Raw genomic sequence first — 14,790 nt, forward strand, 5'->3', positions numbered from 1 at the left:
TTCTTCACCAAACTGTTACCACAAAGTTGGAAGCACATTATTGTATTGTATATGTTGTAGAAATGTACAAATGCAGTTCCAATCGCCAGTGTTGTAGTTGAGTCACTAAACCTCGAGCCCAAGTCCAGTCTCGAGTCCCCAGTGTTCAAGTCTGAGTCAAGTCCAAGTCATTAAAGAAAATTTCACGTAGGATCTGAGTCGAGTCCGAGAACAAGACTCCACCCGCACCATTTGACGGTGGCTGTTGCTGCCTTTATGTCAAACCGTCTCTGCTACTGTGTTGGACTTACGTTACTGCTCAACTGCCCTGTTTTAATTAATAGGCTACAGATAAAAAGCTTGTTCATCACTCAGCAAGCCCCGCCCACTATCAATAAGGCAAATAACATGAGAGAGGGTTAACACTAGCTAGTTTGTCAGTCAGCAAGCAAGCCCTGCTATCAACAGAGCAATGAATATAGCGTGCCACTTCCTTCTCTGGGTGTGGTCTTGCCAAATGACGACTGAAGTTCGATGTTGTCCCCGTCATCTCCTCGATAGTTCTACTACATATGGAACACACAGCAGTGCATTTTTTTCCCACTGCAGAAGAAATCTGTATAATCAAAGCGGACAATCCTAAGGCCGTCTCTCCAGGCATTTTAGCGCCATTAACTTTAGTTTGTTCCTGAACATGACGTATGAACAGGTGAATGTGCATTCTCTTGCATGAAATTAGTATTAAAATTAACATAGATGTCAATATCTTATGCCAAATTATTATGGCATGTTACAAAAAAATAAAGAAAAGAATCAGAGTCCTCGTCTCCAATTTATGAGTCCGAATTCAGTTAATGCATGAGTCCGAGTCCAAGTCCGAGTCATCAGTGCTCAAGTCCAAGTCAAGTCACAAGTCCTTAAAATTAGGGCACGAGTCGGACTCGAGTCCAAGTCCTGGACTTGAGTACTCCAAGCCTGCCCATCACTGGAACAAAAAGGCCCAAACATTTCCAGCATGACAGTGCGCCTGTGTACAAAGCGAGCTCCATGAAGACATGGCTTGCCAAGGCTGGAGTGTAAGCACTTTATTATCCTGCACTGCACCCCAGAGCTCCTCAGCCAACTCTTGTGGCTAAAATGGGCAAAGACTAAATGTGGAATGGGATGTTCAACAAGCACAAGTGAGTGTTATGCTCAGTTTCTAAAGGAAGAAACCTTTAGCCCTGTGTGTAGTGACCTGAGAAATGGTAAAATCTTTGCAATTTTGTACATGCAGTTCTGAAAGTTAAAGCCGTTTCTCTTTCTCTATTGAATGCATTTCAATGACAAGTAAAGCTATATTGTTTTAAAATCAGATTTTCCTCCAAAAGTGAAAAATCACATTTCAAGATTTCATTCAGACTGCGGCGCAGGAGCATCGCAGACATTTTGATAGTTGGTATCTGATCACAAACTGAACTGCGGTGGGTTTCCCAAAAGCTTCTTAACGCTAAGAGCACCTTATCTAGGAGAGAGAGCATTCATTGTGCTGCTCGCTCTACCATTTAACGATGATCTTTGTGCTGCGATGCTTTTGGGAAACTCAGGCCTGATTAGTCTGTTTTATGATGGAAAGTAACTATACAACAACTTGATCAAAGCAGGACATTCGCTGTGTGAGGAAATCACACTTATCTAGTGAGGTTTTAGTTAAACTGCCTGCTTCCACATTATGGTCTTTCTAAGAAGATAGTGAAGGTACCTCCATCCATCCATCCATCCATCCATCCATCCATCCATCCATCCATCCATCCAATCCTAGATGACTTTGGGTGAGAGGTGGGGTATACTCTGGGCAGGTCACATTTTCACATTATTTTGATGAAATACATTTCTGCTTTCTTAAAGCTGATACATCAAAATATGGTGTCATTTTGGCCAAAGCGCAATCCAAAATTCAGCCACAGCGACATCAGACAGGATTTCTCAGACCACATCACCATCGTTCACGAAGCATTTAACTAATTAATTGTCATTTGATAGGAAAATACCACTTTAAGATAAACACAAACCAAAATTCAGTCTCATATTAGAAATCCAGAGACTGGGGATAGATCATCTATAATACTGATACTGTAGCTATAGATAAAAAGACAGGGTGCTGGAAAGTAGAAAAGAGAAATCCCCAGAGAGAGAGGGAGAGAGAGAGAGGAAAAACAGCAGGGGTGACAGACAGATGGGGAGAAAGAATAAAAAAAAAATCTACTGGAAGGCTGCTGGGATGGAGACAATTCTAAGAACTTGAAGAATTCCATCTCCAAGAAGTCAAACTAAGTAAATTAAGCGTGACGGTGGAGTTTAATTCTGAGGCTGCAGGATTTGGCAGCTTGATGAGCAGATTTACGACTGTGAGTGTTCGGAACAAAGCTGAATATTTCTGAAGCAAGGAAAAGCATCTGTGAAAATATGGAAAAGCCTGTTTTTATTTCTGAGCATCATTCCAGCATTAAATGAACTAACCTTGATTATGGCTGCATGTTTTATTGATGGCAGAATGATATCCATGGAATTATGTCTCCTTTCTTTACTGTACTCTCCTCCAATGGAGTTCTTAAATGGAACGTTAATAGCTTTTGCATGATGTAAATTGCTCGGCTTAGCGTGCCTCCAGTCCAAACAATCCAGAAGACGTGTTTTGGGTCAGATGTCACAGTAGTTGGTTGGCATGCTGGCTGTAATAAGCTTTATGGACTCAGAGGCCTTAGATAATCTTTATAATTTACGCAGCATGAAAGTTAAAATACATGGAGCATACTGCTACAAGAGTTTGAGGTACAAGAAATATAAACTATATAGAGACTGTGACTGAAGTCACAGTATTTTGCGCTAGCTGACCTTTGTCAATTGAAGATCAAGGAAAAGTTGCGCCCTGCTGACCTGAATAAAATAAAATGATTTAAATAAAAAAGACTGGAAAATTCATGAAAATTGACAAAGTTATAAGTGATTGAAAAAAAGCCCATTTTTCATGGATCATTTCAGATCAGTGATCCAGATCAGCACCAAAAGTCACAGCAATGTAATTCAGCCCAGACGTAATCTTCATGTAAAATTTGGTGATGATTGGTTGAAAACTAAGGGAAAAATAGCATCCTAAAAAACATTAGGATAATAATAATAATAATAATAATAATAATAATAATAATAATAATAAAGTAGAAAGATCCTGAGTGAAAGGAACAATTTGCGCTAACACTGCTAGCGCAAATTAATTAAATAATATAATATCATATACTGTACCTTGAACTGTTTTTTACCTCTTGCACTGTCTTTTTCTCCTCCTCTTATCTAGACATTTCACACTCCAAGTCTGGGAGATGAAGAGTTTGAGATCCCTCCCATCACTCCTCCTCCAGAGACTGAGTCTGGCCTGGGCCTACATGATGGGGGCTCATCCTTCCCTGGACTTCCTGAACATCCCAACCCTCAGCGAGCTCATTTCACCCCACAGTTCCCACCTCAGAGCCTAGATCTGCCCTCCATAACCATCTCCAGGAACCTAATGGAGCAGGATGGAGTGGGCATCAATAATGGCCTCCCAGTGGTGAGTGTTTGATTAGTGATGTTTTGACCCATAGCTTCAAGCTGGATTCTGTTTGAATTCACAATGTTGTTCTTTGAAGTGCAGAGCACTGAGATAGCTCAGGTATCATCTGTAAATTTTATAACACTGACCAGCTCCACTGTTACTTACAGGAACAAAATATCGTTAACGTATTGGATCAAACATCCTATAAATGTGTATTAATAATGTGTAATATAACGAATATCCTTTTTTATTCTATCCACATACACTGGATATGAGCAATCGCATGCTCTGATTGGCTACTCTACGACTAGGATATCAGCTCATATACCATGAGTAGAGAAAAACAAAATGGCGGAGCGTGTTGCTGAACCAACAGAGGACGAAATAAAAACTCTCCTCTGAAACAAAACACCAAAACATCCAAAAAATGAAAGAACATATCTTTTTTTTTCAAGAATTATTATTATTATTATTATTATTATTATTATTTTTCTCATTTTTCACAAATTGCTACTGTCATTTCACCAGTTTGTTTACATTCTGAGCAGAAGTAATTCTGTCGGATGTTTTGTATAAAGTTTCTATTCATCAAATTTGCAAAAAAAATGCTTTGTTTCTCAAAACCCAGTGAATGTGGATAGAATAAAACAGTTATTCCACTCAATCTCGTCGTACATGGCTTATAGACAACTCGACTTGGCGCTATGCAACTCGTCGGCTATCAGCTCATGTACGACTCGATTTCATGGAATAACTGTTAAATATAATGCCATATTGCACTAAACTATCATTTCATTTAGAACATTATAAACACTATCGACATTAATGTTGTGGTAACACACATCTGTATAACAATATATGCATAATAGTGCATTATGACGCACCATTACGGGCGTTTTAAATAAATGGGACGTTTAAATATCACACATTAGTAAAATACAGTTAAAATAGTTAAATTAATTAAATTTAATCAATATATTATGACATTTATTTAAAGCTATATTTAACTATAAATAGTAAAATATTTCAAGTAATATATTTACATACTATGTGTCGGCCCTGTGATGACCTGGCGACTTGTCCAGGGTGTACCCTGCCTTTCGCCCGTAGTCAGCTGGGATAGGCTCCAGCTTGCCTGCGACCCTGTAGAACAGGATAAAGCGGCTAGAGATAATGAGATGAGATGAGATGAGATGAGATATTTACATACTAGAAGGGCACTTGGTCGAGTGCCTCCCTCCGCCAAGCTAAATATTATCAACATCAAAATCAAATGACTTGAACCTAGGATAATACTAAAGCTGTACACCAAATTTCATCCAAATTCGTTCACTGCTTTTTGAGTTACGTTGGGAAAAGATAAAAAATTCCTGGCTCAACATCCATATCCGGATTTGCATCAAAATCTAATCAGTTCTTCCTTGGCCCATGATTTGAAAAACCTTTCCTGAAAATTTCACCAAACTCTGTTCACTACTTTTTGAGTTACGTTGGGAACAAACAAAGAAACAAACGGAGGCGAAAACATAACCTCCTCCAACAAAGATGGTGGCGGTAACAAACCTTCGATTGTAGCTGAAAAGGTCACCAAACCTAAAACATGTAATGGTGTGTAATAATGTGTTTATGAGCATTCCTATAATCTTATGCCAAGAATTATAAGGTATATAAGGCTTTAAATGTTTAAAAAATGTTATGAATACAGGGTTCATGGGATTTTTTTTTTCTTTAAATGTATTTGTGAGTGTCATCATGTGCATACACTGAGCATATTCAGTATTTATTTTGTCCACATTCACTGGATATGAGCAATCGTGCACTCTGATTGGCTACTCTACTACTAGGATATCAGCTCATATACCATGAGTAGAGAAAAACAAAATGACGGGGCGTGTTGCTGAACTAATTAAGGATGAATAAAAACTCTACTCAAAAACAAACCCCCAAAAAACAGAAATAGCTAAAAGAATATAGTTCCCTCCTTACCAAAAAAAGCTCCTGTTCTACACTCCAGCCCAGTCGGTGGCAGTAATGCACCTTTAAGTTGGTTTACCAACCGCCAAAAATAAAGAAGAAGAAGAAGAAGGGGGGGGGAAGCAACAAAATATGGAATAAAAGTATTTGATGGTAAGAACGTATCTTTTTTATTTTTCAAGAATTCATCTCATCTCATCTCATTATCTCTAGCCGCTTTATCCTTCTACAGGGTCGCAGGCAAGCTGGAGCCTATCCCAGCTGACTACGGGCGAAAGGCGGGGTACACCCTGGACAAGTCGCCAGGTCATCACAGGGCTGACACATAGACACAGACAACCATTCACACTCACATTCACACCTACGCTCAATTTAGAGTCACCAGTTAACCTAACCTGCATGTCTTTGGACTGTGGGGGAAACCGGAGCACCCGGAGGAAACCCACGCGGACACGGGGAGAACATGCAAACTCCGCACAGAAAGGCCCTCGCCGGCCCCGGGGCTCGAACCCAGGACCTTCTTGCTGTGAGGCAACAGCGCTAACCACTACACCACCGTGCCGCCCTTTTATTTATCAAATTTGCAAAAAAATAAAAATGCTCTGTTTCTCAAAATCCAGTGAATGTGGATAGAATAAAACAATTATTCCACTCAATCTCATCATACATGGCTTATAGCCAACTCAGTGCTACCGGTACGCGCCTTGTCAGCTGTCAGCTCATGTATGACTCAATTTCATGGAATAACTGTTAAATATGTACTACTATATTCATGGTTGCACTTGGTATGCAAATATGTTGATCAGCCACAATAAAAGTACATTTACCACCAAAAAAAAGCACAGTTATACAACAAATTATGAGTCATAAACCCATAGAAGCAAATCTGTGATGTTTCAGTGGCTGGAGAATCGTTAACCAACAATGTCTCGATAACGTATGGAGCTATAACAGTGCGATTCATAAAGGTCAAAACTATATAGGAATATATTGCTTTCACCTTTCAGTGTTATGAAAAGTGACATTGGACAGGCATGTGGTGCAGGCGTTCTGTCTTTTCATAACCATAATGTTTTATGATTGAGCTGTGATGATGGTTAATGCGAGAGAGAGAGAGAGAGAGGGAGGAGTGGTTCCTAAATGCCAGCGCAATATAAATGCATTGAGGAGAGCGAAAGGGAAATGTCACAGTGAGACTATTTATATTAAATACTGCTGTTACAGAAATGAAATCTCTGTCACCGAAATATGAATATATAAGGGAGCATGAAAGGTCAGAAGCCTTGAGATTCCTGGCACTTTTTTTTTTTTTTTTTTAATTTTTCAGTCTTTTTAAACATTTTTGCAAGTTAATTTCAGTTCATTTTTCGAACCTTGGATTTTTTTTTTCCAAATCTATTTCATTGCATTTCTAAATAGACAATCACTAAAGCTTGGTGACTTTGAAAATAAATAAATAAATAAATAAGGTTTTTACTGTTTCCCTGCTTCAGGCATGTAAAAAGCTTTTTTTGGACGAAAAAAATAATTTCACGGTCAGTTAGGCGAGTCTACATCTGGTACAAAAACAGATCCTTGACACAATTACAGGTTTATTCACACAGAACTAGGAAGGGATTAAATCTAATTCTCAAACATTTATTCCTCCTCATCAGGCTGCATTTCTGATCGTGCTTTGACCGTCTCTGTCTGTCTCTCTCTCTCTCTCTCTCTCTCTCTCTCTCCTGTCATGTCAGCCATTTTTCTCCTGAAACATTCACAACTAATGCAATTTGATCCTCGTTCTTCCCACTAGGTTGCTCAGACAAAAGCCTGCGAACTCACATTGATTTGAAACATGCCTGACTTGTACACGGGGTTTTATTGGATTAGAAAGGTGATACACACTCAAGATGTGTTCCTTATGGTTTTCACTACCTATGCTGCACGTTATTCTTTTAATCTAATCGGCTTTTCAATGACAGCTTGCCAAAGTAACCAAAATTACATCACTGCACCATCAATCGTCTTGACACTATGACACATTACAGCTCCTGATAGAGCTTAATGTATTTTAAGTAAGGAATAAAACATGACTGGGTATGCTGTCAGAGGAAAATAATCAACTTTGGGATTGGGATGGCCCATTTTCCAATAACAGCACATCTGAAAGTGTTTTATTCCTCTTACAGGACAGCAATCTGCAACGAGGACATTTTTATTTGGACTTTTTATCCATTTAACAGTTATTCCACAAATTCGAGTCGGCTCATCGGCTATGATCCATGTACGACGAGATTGAGTGGAATAGCTGTTTTATTCGATCCACATTCACTGGATTTTGAGAAACAGAGCATTTTTATTTTTTGCAAATTCGATAAATAAAAACTTTATACAAAACGTCCGACAAAATAATTTCCGCTTAGAATGTGAACAAACCGGCAAAATCACAGTTGCAATTTGTGAAAAAATGCTATTATAATAATTCTTGAAAAATAAAAAAAAATGATAGTTCTTTTCATCAAATACTTTCATTCCATATTTTGTTGCTTCTTTGTTTTTTTTTTTTTGTATTTTTCGTGTTTTGTTTTTGAGTAGAGTTTTAATTTCGTCCTCAGTACGCGCCGCCATTTTGTTTTTCTCTACTCATGGTATATGAGCCGATATCCTAGTAGTAGAGTAGCCAATCAGAGCACACGATTGCTCCTATTCATATGGCTAGAATAATTAACAGTTATACCGTAGAGCGTCTGTGAAATAAGTTAGTTCTTGTTATCAATTTCATTATAGCAGCTATAAACGCCAGGTCCTTTTTTTTTTATTCCTCTTGAAGATATTGGAGTTAAAATGGAGCTTTCACCTGACCGAGAAACCACTCAATGCAAAGCATTTTGTCCGGAAGAGTGTTAGAAAACGCTGACACTAGAGACTCCTTCCATACGATAAATATACAACTCAGTCCAGTAAACTTCACCCAAACATCGCCTTTTGACCAATCAGAATCAAGCGTTCAACATTGTAATATAAATCCATTTAAAATAAAAAAACCACAGCCATAGAATATAATTGAGTCCATGCTCCAGGTCCAGCTCCATTTGCCTTGTGTTTACTTATTTATCTCCTATTAATACATTCTCTAACTAGACACTTAATTATGTTAACTCAGCTAATTCTTCACTCTCAGACCAATTCAGCAAGATGTGCTTCTCTTCTTCTTCTTCTTCTTCTTCTTCAGGCAGCTGGCAGGGGCCCTGAACATGAAGTCATTATTTATTTAATCGACTTCCCCTAACAAGCTCCCCACATCTCCCTTCGGTCTCGTTTCAATCTCGCTCTCATCTCTCAGCATGAGGGCAATCTGATTTTCAGAGTCGCTCCTCCATAAAAAACCCTGACGCTGTACAAGAGCCATTTCACTGACATCTTTTCTTTGCTAAAAAATCTTATTGAAATGAAGACTCAGTTATCACCACTGATAGTATTTACTTACGGACAAAAATATTACTTCACATTAATTTTTATACAATTTACAATATCTCATCTCATTATCTCTAGCCGCTTTATCCTGTTCTACAGGGTCGCAGGCGAGCTGGAGCCTACGGGCGAAAGGCGGGGTACACCCTGGACAAGTCGCCAGGTCATCACAGGGCTGACACATAGACACAGACAAACATTCACACTCACATTCACACCTACGCTCAATTTAGAGCCACCAGTTAACCTAACCTGCATGTCTTTGGACTGTGGGGGAAACCGGAGCACCCGGAGGAAACCCACGCGGACACGGGGAGAACATGCAAACTCCACACAGAAAGGCCCTCACCGGCCACGGGGCTCGAACCCGGACCTTCTTGCTGTGAGGCGACAGCGCTAACCACTACACCACCGTGCCGCCCCAATTTACAATATAACATATACAAATGCATAGATCGGGCGGCACGGTGGTGTAGTGGTTAGCGCTGTCGCCTCACAGCAAGAAGGTCCGGGTTCGAGCCCCGGGGCCTGCGAGGGCCTTTCTGTGCGGAGTTTGCATGTTCTCCCCGTGTCCGCGTGGGTTTCCTCCGGGTGCTCCGGTTTCCCCCACAGTCCAAAGACATGCAGGTTAGGTTAACTGGTGACTCTAAATTGACCGTAGGTGTGAATGTGAGTGTGAATGGTTGTCTGTGTCTATGTGTCAGCCCTGTGATGACCTGGCGACTTGTCCAGGGTGTACCCCGCCTTTCGCCCGTAGTCAGCTGGGATAGGCTCCAGCTTGCCTGCGACCCTGTAGAAGGATAAAGCGGCTAGAGATAATGAGATGAGATGAGAAATGCATAGATATTTACGCACTGCCTAAAAGTGGAGCTCCTGATGAGTGTATGAGCAGAATATTTACCGTACAAGGGCACAAAATCCACCTGAATAGACGAATAATATTTTATTCTATCCACATTCACTGGATATGAGCAATCGCATGCTCTGATTGGCTACTCTACTACTAGGCTATCAGCTCATATACCTACCGTGAGTAGAGAAAAACAAAATGGCGGAGCGTGTTGTTGAACCAACCGAGGATGAAATAAAAACTCTACTCGAAAACAAAACCCCCAAAAGTACAAAAAAGCAATAAAATATGGAATGAAAGTATTTCATGGTGGGGCGGCACGGTGGTGTAGTGGTTAGCACTGTCGCCTCACAGCAAGAAGGTCCAGGTTCGAGCCCCGGGGCCGGCGAGGGCCTTTCTGTGCGGAGTTTGCATGTTCTCCCCGTGTCCGCGTGGGTTTCCTCCGGGTGCTCCGGTTTCCCCCACAGTCCAAAGACATGCAGGTTAGGTTAACTGGTGACTCTAAATTGAGCGTAGGTGTGAATGTGAGTGTGAATGGTTGTCTGTGTCTATGTGTCAGCCCTGTGATGACCTGGCGACTTGTCCAGGGTGTACCCCGCCTTTCACCAGTAGTCAGCTTGGATAGGCTCCAGTTTGACTGCGACCCTGTAGAACAGGATAAAGCGGCCACAGATGATGAGATGAGATGAGTGTTTCATGGTAAGCAGTATGTTTTTTTTTCCAAGAATTATTATTATAGCATTTTTCACAAAGCGCTACTGTCATTTCGCCGGTTTGTTTACATTCTAAGCGGAAATGGTTTTGTCGGACATTTTGTATAAAGTTTTTATTGATTGAATTTGGAAAAAAATTAAATAAAAATGCTCTGTTTTCTCAAAATCCAGTGAATGTGGATAGAATAAAACAGTTATTCCACTCAATCTCATCATACATGGATTATAGACAACTCGGTGCTACGCGCCTCGTCGGCTATCAGCTCATGTATGACTTGATTTCATGGAATAACTGTTAAATAGCGTATGAACGATCAAAGTGTGTAGTATCATATTTCAGGTCAATAAATCACTGCATTGTCTTTGACAGTGAGACCAATAATGATACGCATTGCAGTTACGATACATATTTATTCCTTTCTTTGACGCCGCATGCCATGCGCCAGAAACAACACCACGACATTTATTATGGTGTGACTCTTCTGGGTGCCTGGTGGACAGCAGGGAACCAGCGCTTTCACTTTACATTACTACCATCCAATATTATTGGACATAAGAACTCATCGATATCGATCCACGGGAGTTTTAGATTTTCTAACACTAAGGAAAGATGCTCATAATTGCTATTGACCTATACAGTGATTATGTTTAGACGAATGTGCAGAGTAAGAAATCGTTCAGTTAAGATGCAAAGATGTGTTTTTTCATCAATATTTTCTGTAAAATGTGTTAGTAAATAATCCCATATTTAAAAAAAAAGCAAATTAAAAATAAGTGCTGGATAAAAACCCATCTATTTGTTGGAAATAAAGATACACATTTCATTGTCTGGTGGTCAAGTGTTTATAAGAAACGTTGCCTTGCACTTATGATCGGGACGTTGTTCATACGTACGGACGTCATATAGTCGCAAAATCCATCAAAAATCAGGTTGATGCATTACCGTATTCTCTTAACTATGCAGCTCTGCTCTGTGTAATTCGCTCTGCTCGGCTACCCTGATTCAGGTAACAGCTGCCATAAAAATCAGTGGTGTTGCATTTAAAAAAATGAAAAAACAAAGTGCAAGACGATACACAAATTAACACTGCAAAAAATATCTTGTTAAGAGAAAATATCTTTGATATAGGTGAATTTATTTAATATTTCTTATTAGAAGATTATTTTGGACTCAAATATAAGATTATTATTACCCCCCCAACAATGTTTTTTTTTCATATAGGAATCACCCTGTCCGTCCATCTGTCTGTCCATGTGTCTTGTAAGCACAACTCCTCCTAAACGGTTTAATGGATTTTGATGAAACTTTACAGTTGCAGTAGACCACCTGAAGATGTGTATGAAGGAAAATAATCCTGGTCTGATGTTTCAAAGCGGAGATATATATATATATATATATATATATATATATATATGTTATTTACCAGCTGGGAGGTCCGTATGGTGAAATACCATGACCGAGGTCTTGAAAGTACTGAGCGAGGCTGTCTGGGTCGAGGTCAGTATTCAAGGCTGAGGTCACGGTATTTCACCATACGGACCGACCTTAAGCTGGTAAATAATATATTTATTTTTTTCTTTACCAAATTCTAACAGAAAACGAGAGCGCCCGAAAGGGAAAACCGAGCCAAGCCGCCATTTTGAATCCTCATTCACAGCTGTAATGCAAATGGCTTCCTCCTCAGTATACAAGTGCACTTCAATGGCAGGAAAAAACTACATTTTGCCGCCTATGTAGTCCCCTATTTATACAAAATTGAGTCATTCAGGATTCAGCCATGTTTTTGCTCGGTGTTAGCAACAGTTAGAGGTTTTTAGCTTTCTCCTGAAATGTTTTCTTTTATTTCTTCTTCCTCAGGGTAGTAAAACTCGCTTTTGCCGTGAACACTGTCGTTATCGCTATCCATGCTGTAAAATTAATGCTATTCTCCTGAGAAATGCTGGCAAAAATGTATGATTTTTGATAATCTTATAAATAAATCTTATAAAAAAAATGTTGACAAAAAATGCTACTATGTTTGTTGTTGTTGTGAACGAGCGAGTTGCCAGAGGTCTGTAACCGGGGTCTGTAACTGGGGTCTGTACCGTAGGATACGGACCCACTCACCAGCCAATCAGAGTGCAGGATTTGATGAAAACCGCACCGCGAAAAAAATAATTCAACTTATTCCCTTACATATGGCAATATATGATGACAGGCTTGTAAGCAGGGGGTATTCTATCGTGAATTTACTCACAGTTCTAGTTTAGCTTACTTTTCGATGCTTTTACTCATTTCAAGCTTGAGATTTTCTCATTCTATTGGCAGATAATTTTGCTAATTTTAAGCATTTCTAGAAAGAAGCAAAATCATCTGCCAATAGAATGAGAAAATTTAAAGCTTGAAATGAGTAAAAGCATCGAAAAGTAAGCTAAATAAATTTACATTTGAGTTCTAATAATCTTTGAATAAGAAATATGAGATAAATTCACCCATATTAAATATATTTTCTCTTAATAATTTTTTGCGTTGAATTTAAAGGAGTCAACCCCCCAAGAATTCTAGTATGAGCCCAGAAGGTCCTGGGTTTGAATCTTGCAGCTGATTTGAACCTTTCTGTATGGAGTTTGCATGTTATCCTCATGCCTGATTGGGTTTTCTCCTGGTGTTCCGGTTTCCTCACAAAATCCAAAAACGTGGATTCGGTCAACTGGCGACTCTAAATTGCCCCTCGGAGTGAATGTGAGTGTGGATGGCCATCTCTCTCTCTCTCTGTTCACCCAGAGACAGATTGTCGACCTGCCCAGGCTGTACCCCACCTCTCACCCAAAGTTAGCGCGGATTGCCTCCAGCTCACCCTGGACAGATAAACAGGAAAGATAATGGATGGATGGATGGATGGATGGATGGATGGATGGAAAACCCTTCAGGATGTGCTGTTATAAGAAAATAATCAAAGACGGGGTGGTGTAATGCGGCCCAACACAAAGCAGAGTTATTGTTACCACACCAAAGTCAGTTATTTTCCTGTAACCTAAGGCTGAAGGGTTTTATTCATCTTATCCAGTAACAATTTGTGTCATACGTTTTGTATGTTTAAGTTACATTTAATGTTGTGGAATGTCCAAAAAAAAAAAGATTAGTTCCTCTTATCAGATATTTATAGTAGCTATAAACACCAGCAGCTCTTTTTTTCTCTCTCTCATGTGGTTAATGGACGTTTTACAGAGAAATAGATTTTGCTCTGCCGGAAAGCTTCAGGTTACAGCTTTAGTTCTGATTGGTACAAAGCGCCAGTACTGAAGACTCCTTGCAAAAATGCAAACAAAACACCTTGTCACTGAAATCGTCACTATATCAACAAGTGCATGTTTTAAAAAAAAAAAAATCAGTTTACGCGGTGTGTCCACCATACAAGCCCCTGGGTTAAAGCTCGGTCCCACAAAACTGATAACTATAACGATAGCTATAAATAAATCAGTCCCCTGCAGTTTATGTGGCTGGTGCTCACACCAGACCGATAACGATCCCTATATCCCAGGCCTGGGTTTATCCATATTACTGAGATTGCTTCTGGAGCCATTTTTCCAGGCCTGGACCTGATCCGATAAAACATCTGACCAATCAACAGATTGTTTACATGTGACATTGTCTGAGCACGTGCTATTTGCTTGAGCCCGGGCATCTTTGTTGCGTCCTTGTTGCGTCATGAAGTCACGGAATACGGATTCACAGAAAATAAAAAATATATATAAATAATACAAAGCGCGGATCTTTTATTCACGGATATGTGACTTTCCAGGTGGCACGGTGGTGTACTGGTTAGCGCTGTCGCCTCACAGCAAGAAGGTCCGGGTTCGAGCCCCGTGGCCGGCGAGGGCCTTTCTGTGCGGAGTTTGCATGTTCTCCCCGTGTCCACGTGGGTTTCCTCCGGATGCTCCGGTTTCCCCACAGTCCAAAGACATGCAGGTTAGGTTAACTGGTGACTCTAATGCCGCTTTTCCACTACAAACGCGGCTGAGTTGGGCTGAGCCGTGCCGAGCTGAGTGGGGCTGCATTTTGACTACAACCGCGCTGAACCGTGCTGGCTGGAAGTGGGTGGACACATTGGGTGGAGTTAGCGAAAGTGGGTGGACGTCACGTGATGTCGTTAGGCGGCGCAAACAGTGACATCAGTGATCTTTTAAGCGGTAGCCTCATGACCCGGATATTAAACAATAAACATGGAAGACATGGAGTCGTTAGTGTTGCTGGTCTTGGTGCTGTGGCTTGT

General features: G+C 40.2%; 1 protein-coding gene across 1 annotated transcript in view; it reads left to right on the forward strand.

Annotated features, from left to right (window-relative positions):
• tox3 (TOX high mobility group box family member 3) overlaps positions 1–14,790 on the forward strand; it is a 136,756-nt gene that overhangs the window by 100,057 nt on the left and 21,909 nt on the right. Inside the window, exon 3 of the mRNA XM_060911862.1 lies at positions 3,311–3,562. Coding sequence (XP_060767845.1) covers positions 3,311–3,562 — 252 coding nt within the window. The remainder of the gene's footprint in view (positions 1–3,310; positions 3,563–14,790) is intronic.

This window comes from Neoarius graeffei, chromosome 27 (assembly GCF_027579695.1).
Source record: "Neoarius graeffei isolate fNeoGra1 chromosome 27, fNeoGra1.pri, whole genome shotgun sequence".
Taxonomy (NCBI): domain Eukaryota; kingdom Metazoa; phylum Chordata; class Actinopteri; order Siluriformes; family Ariidae; genus Neoarius; species Neoarius graeffei.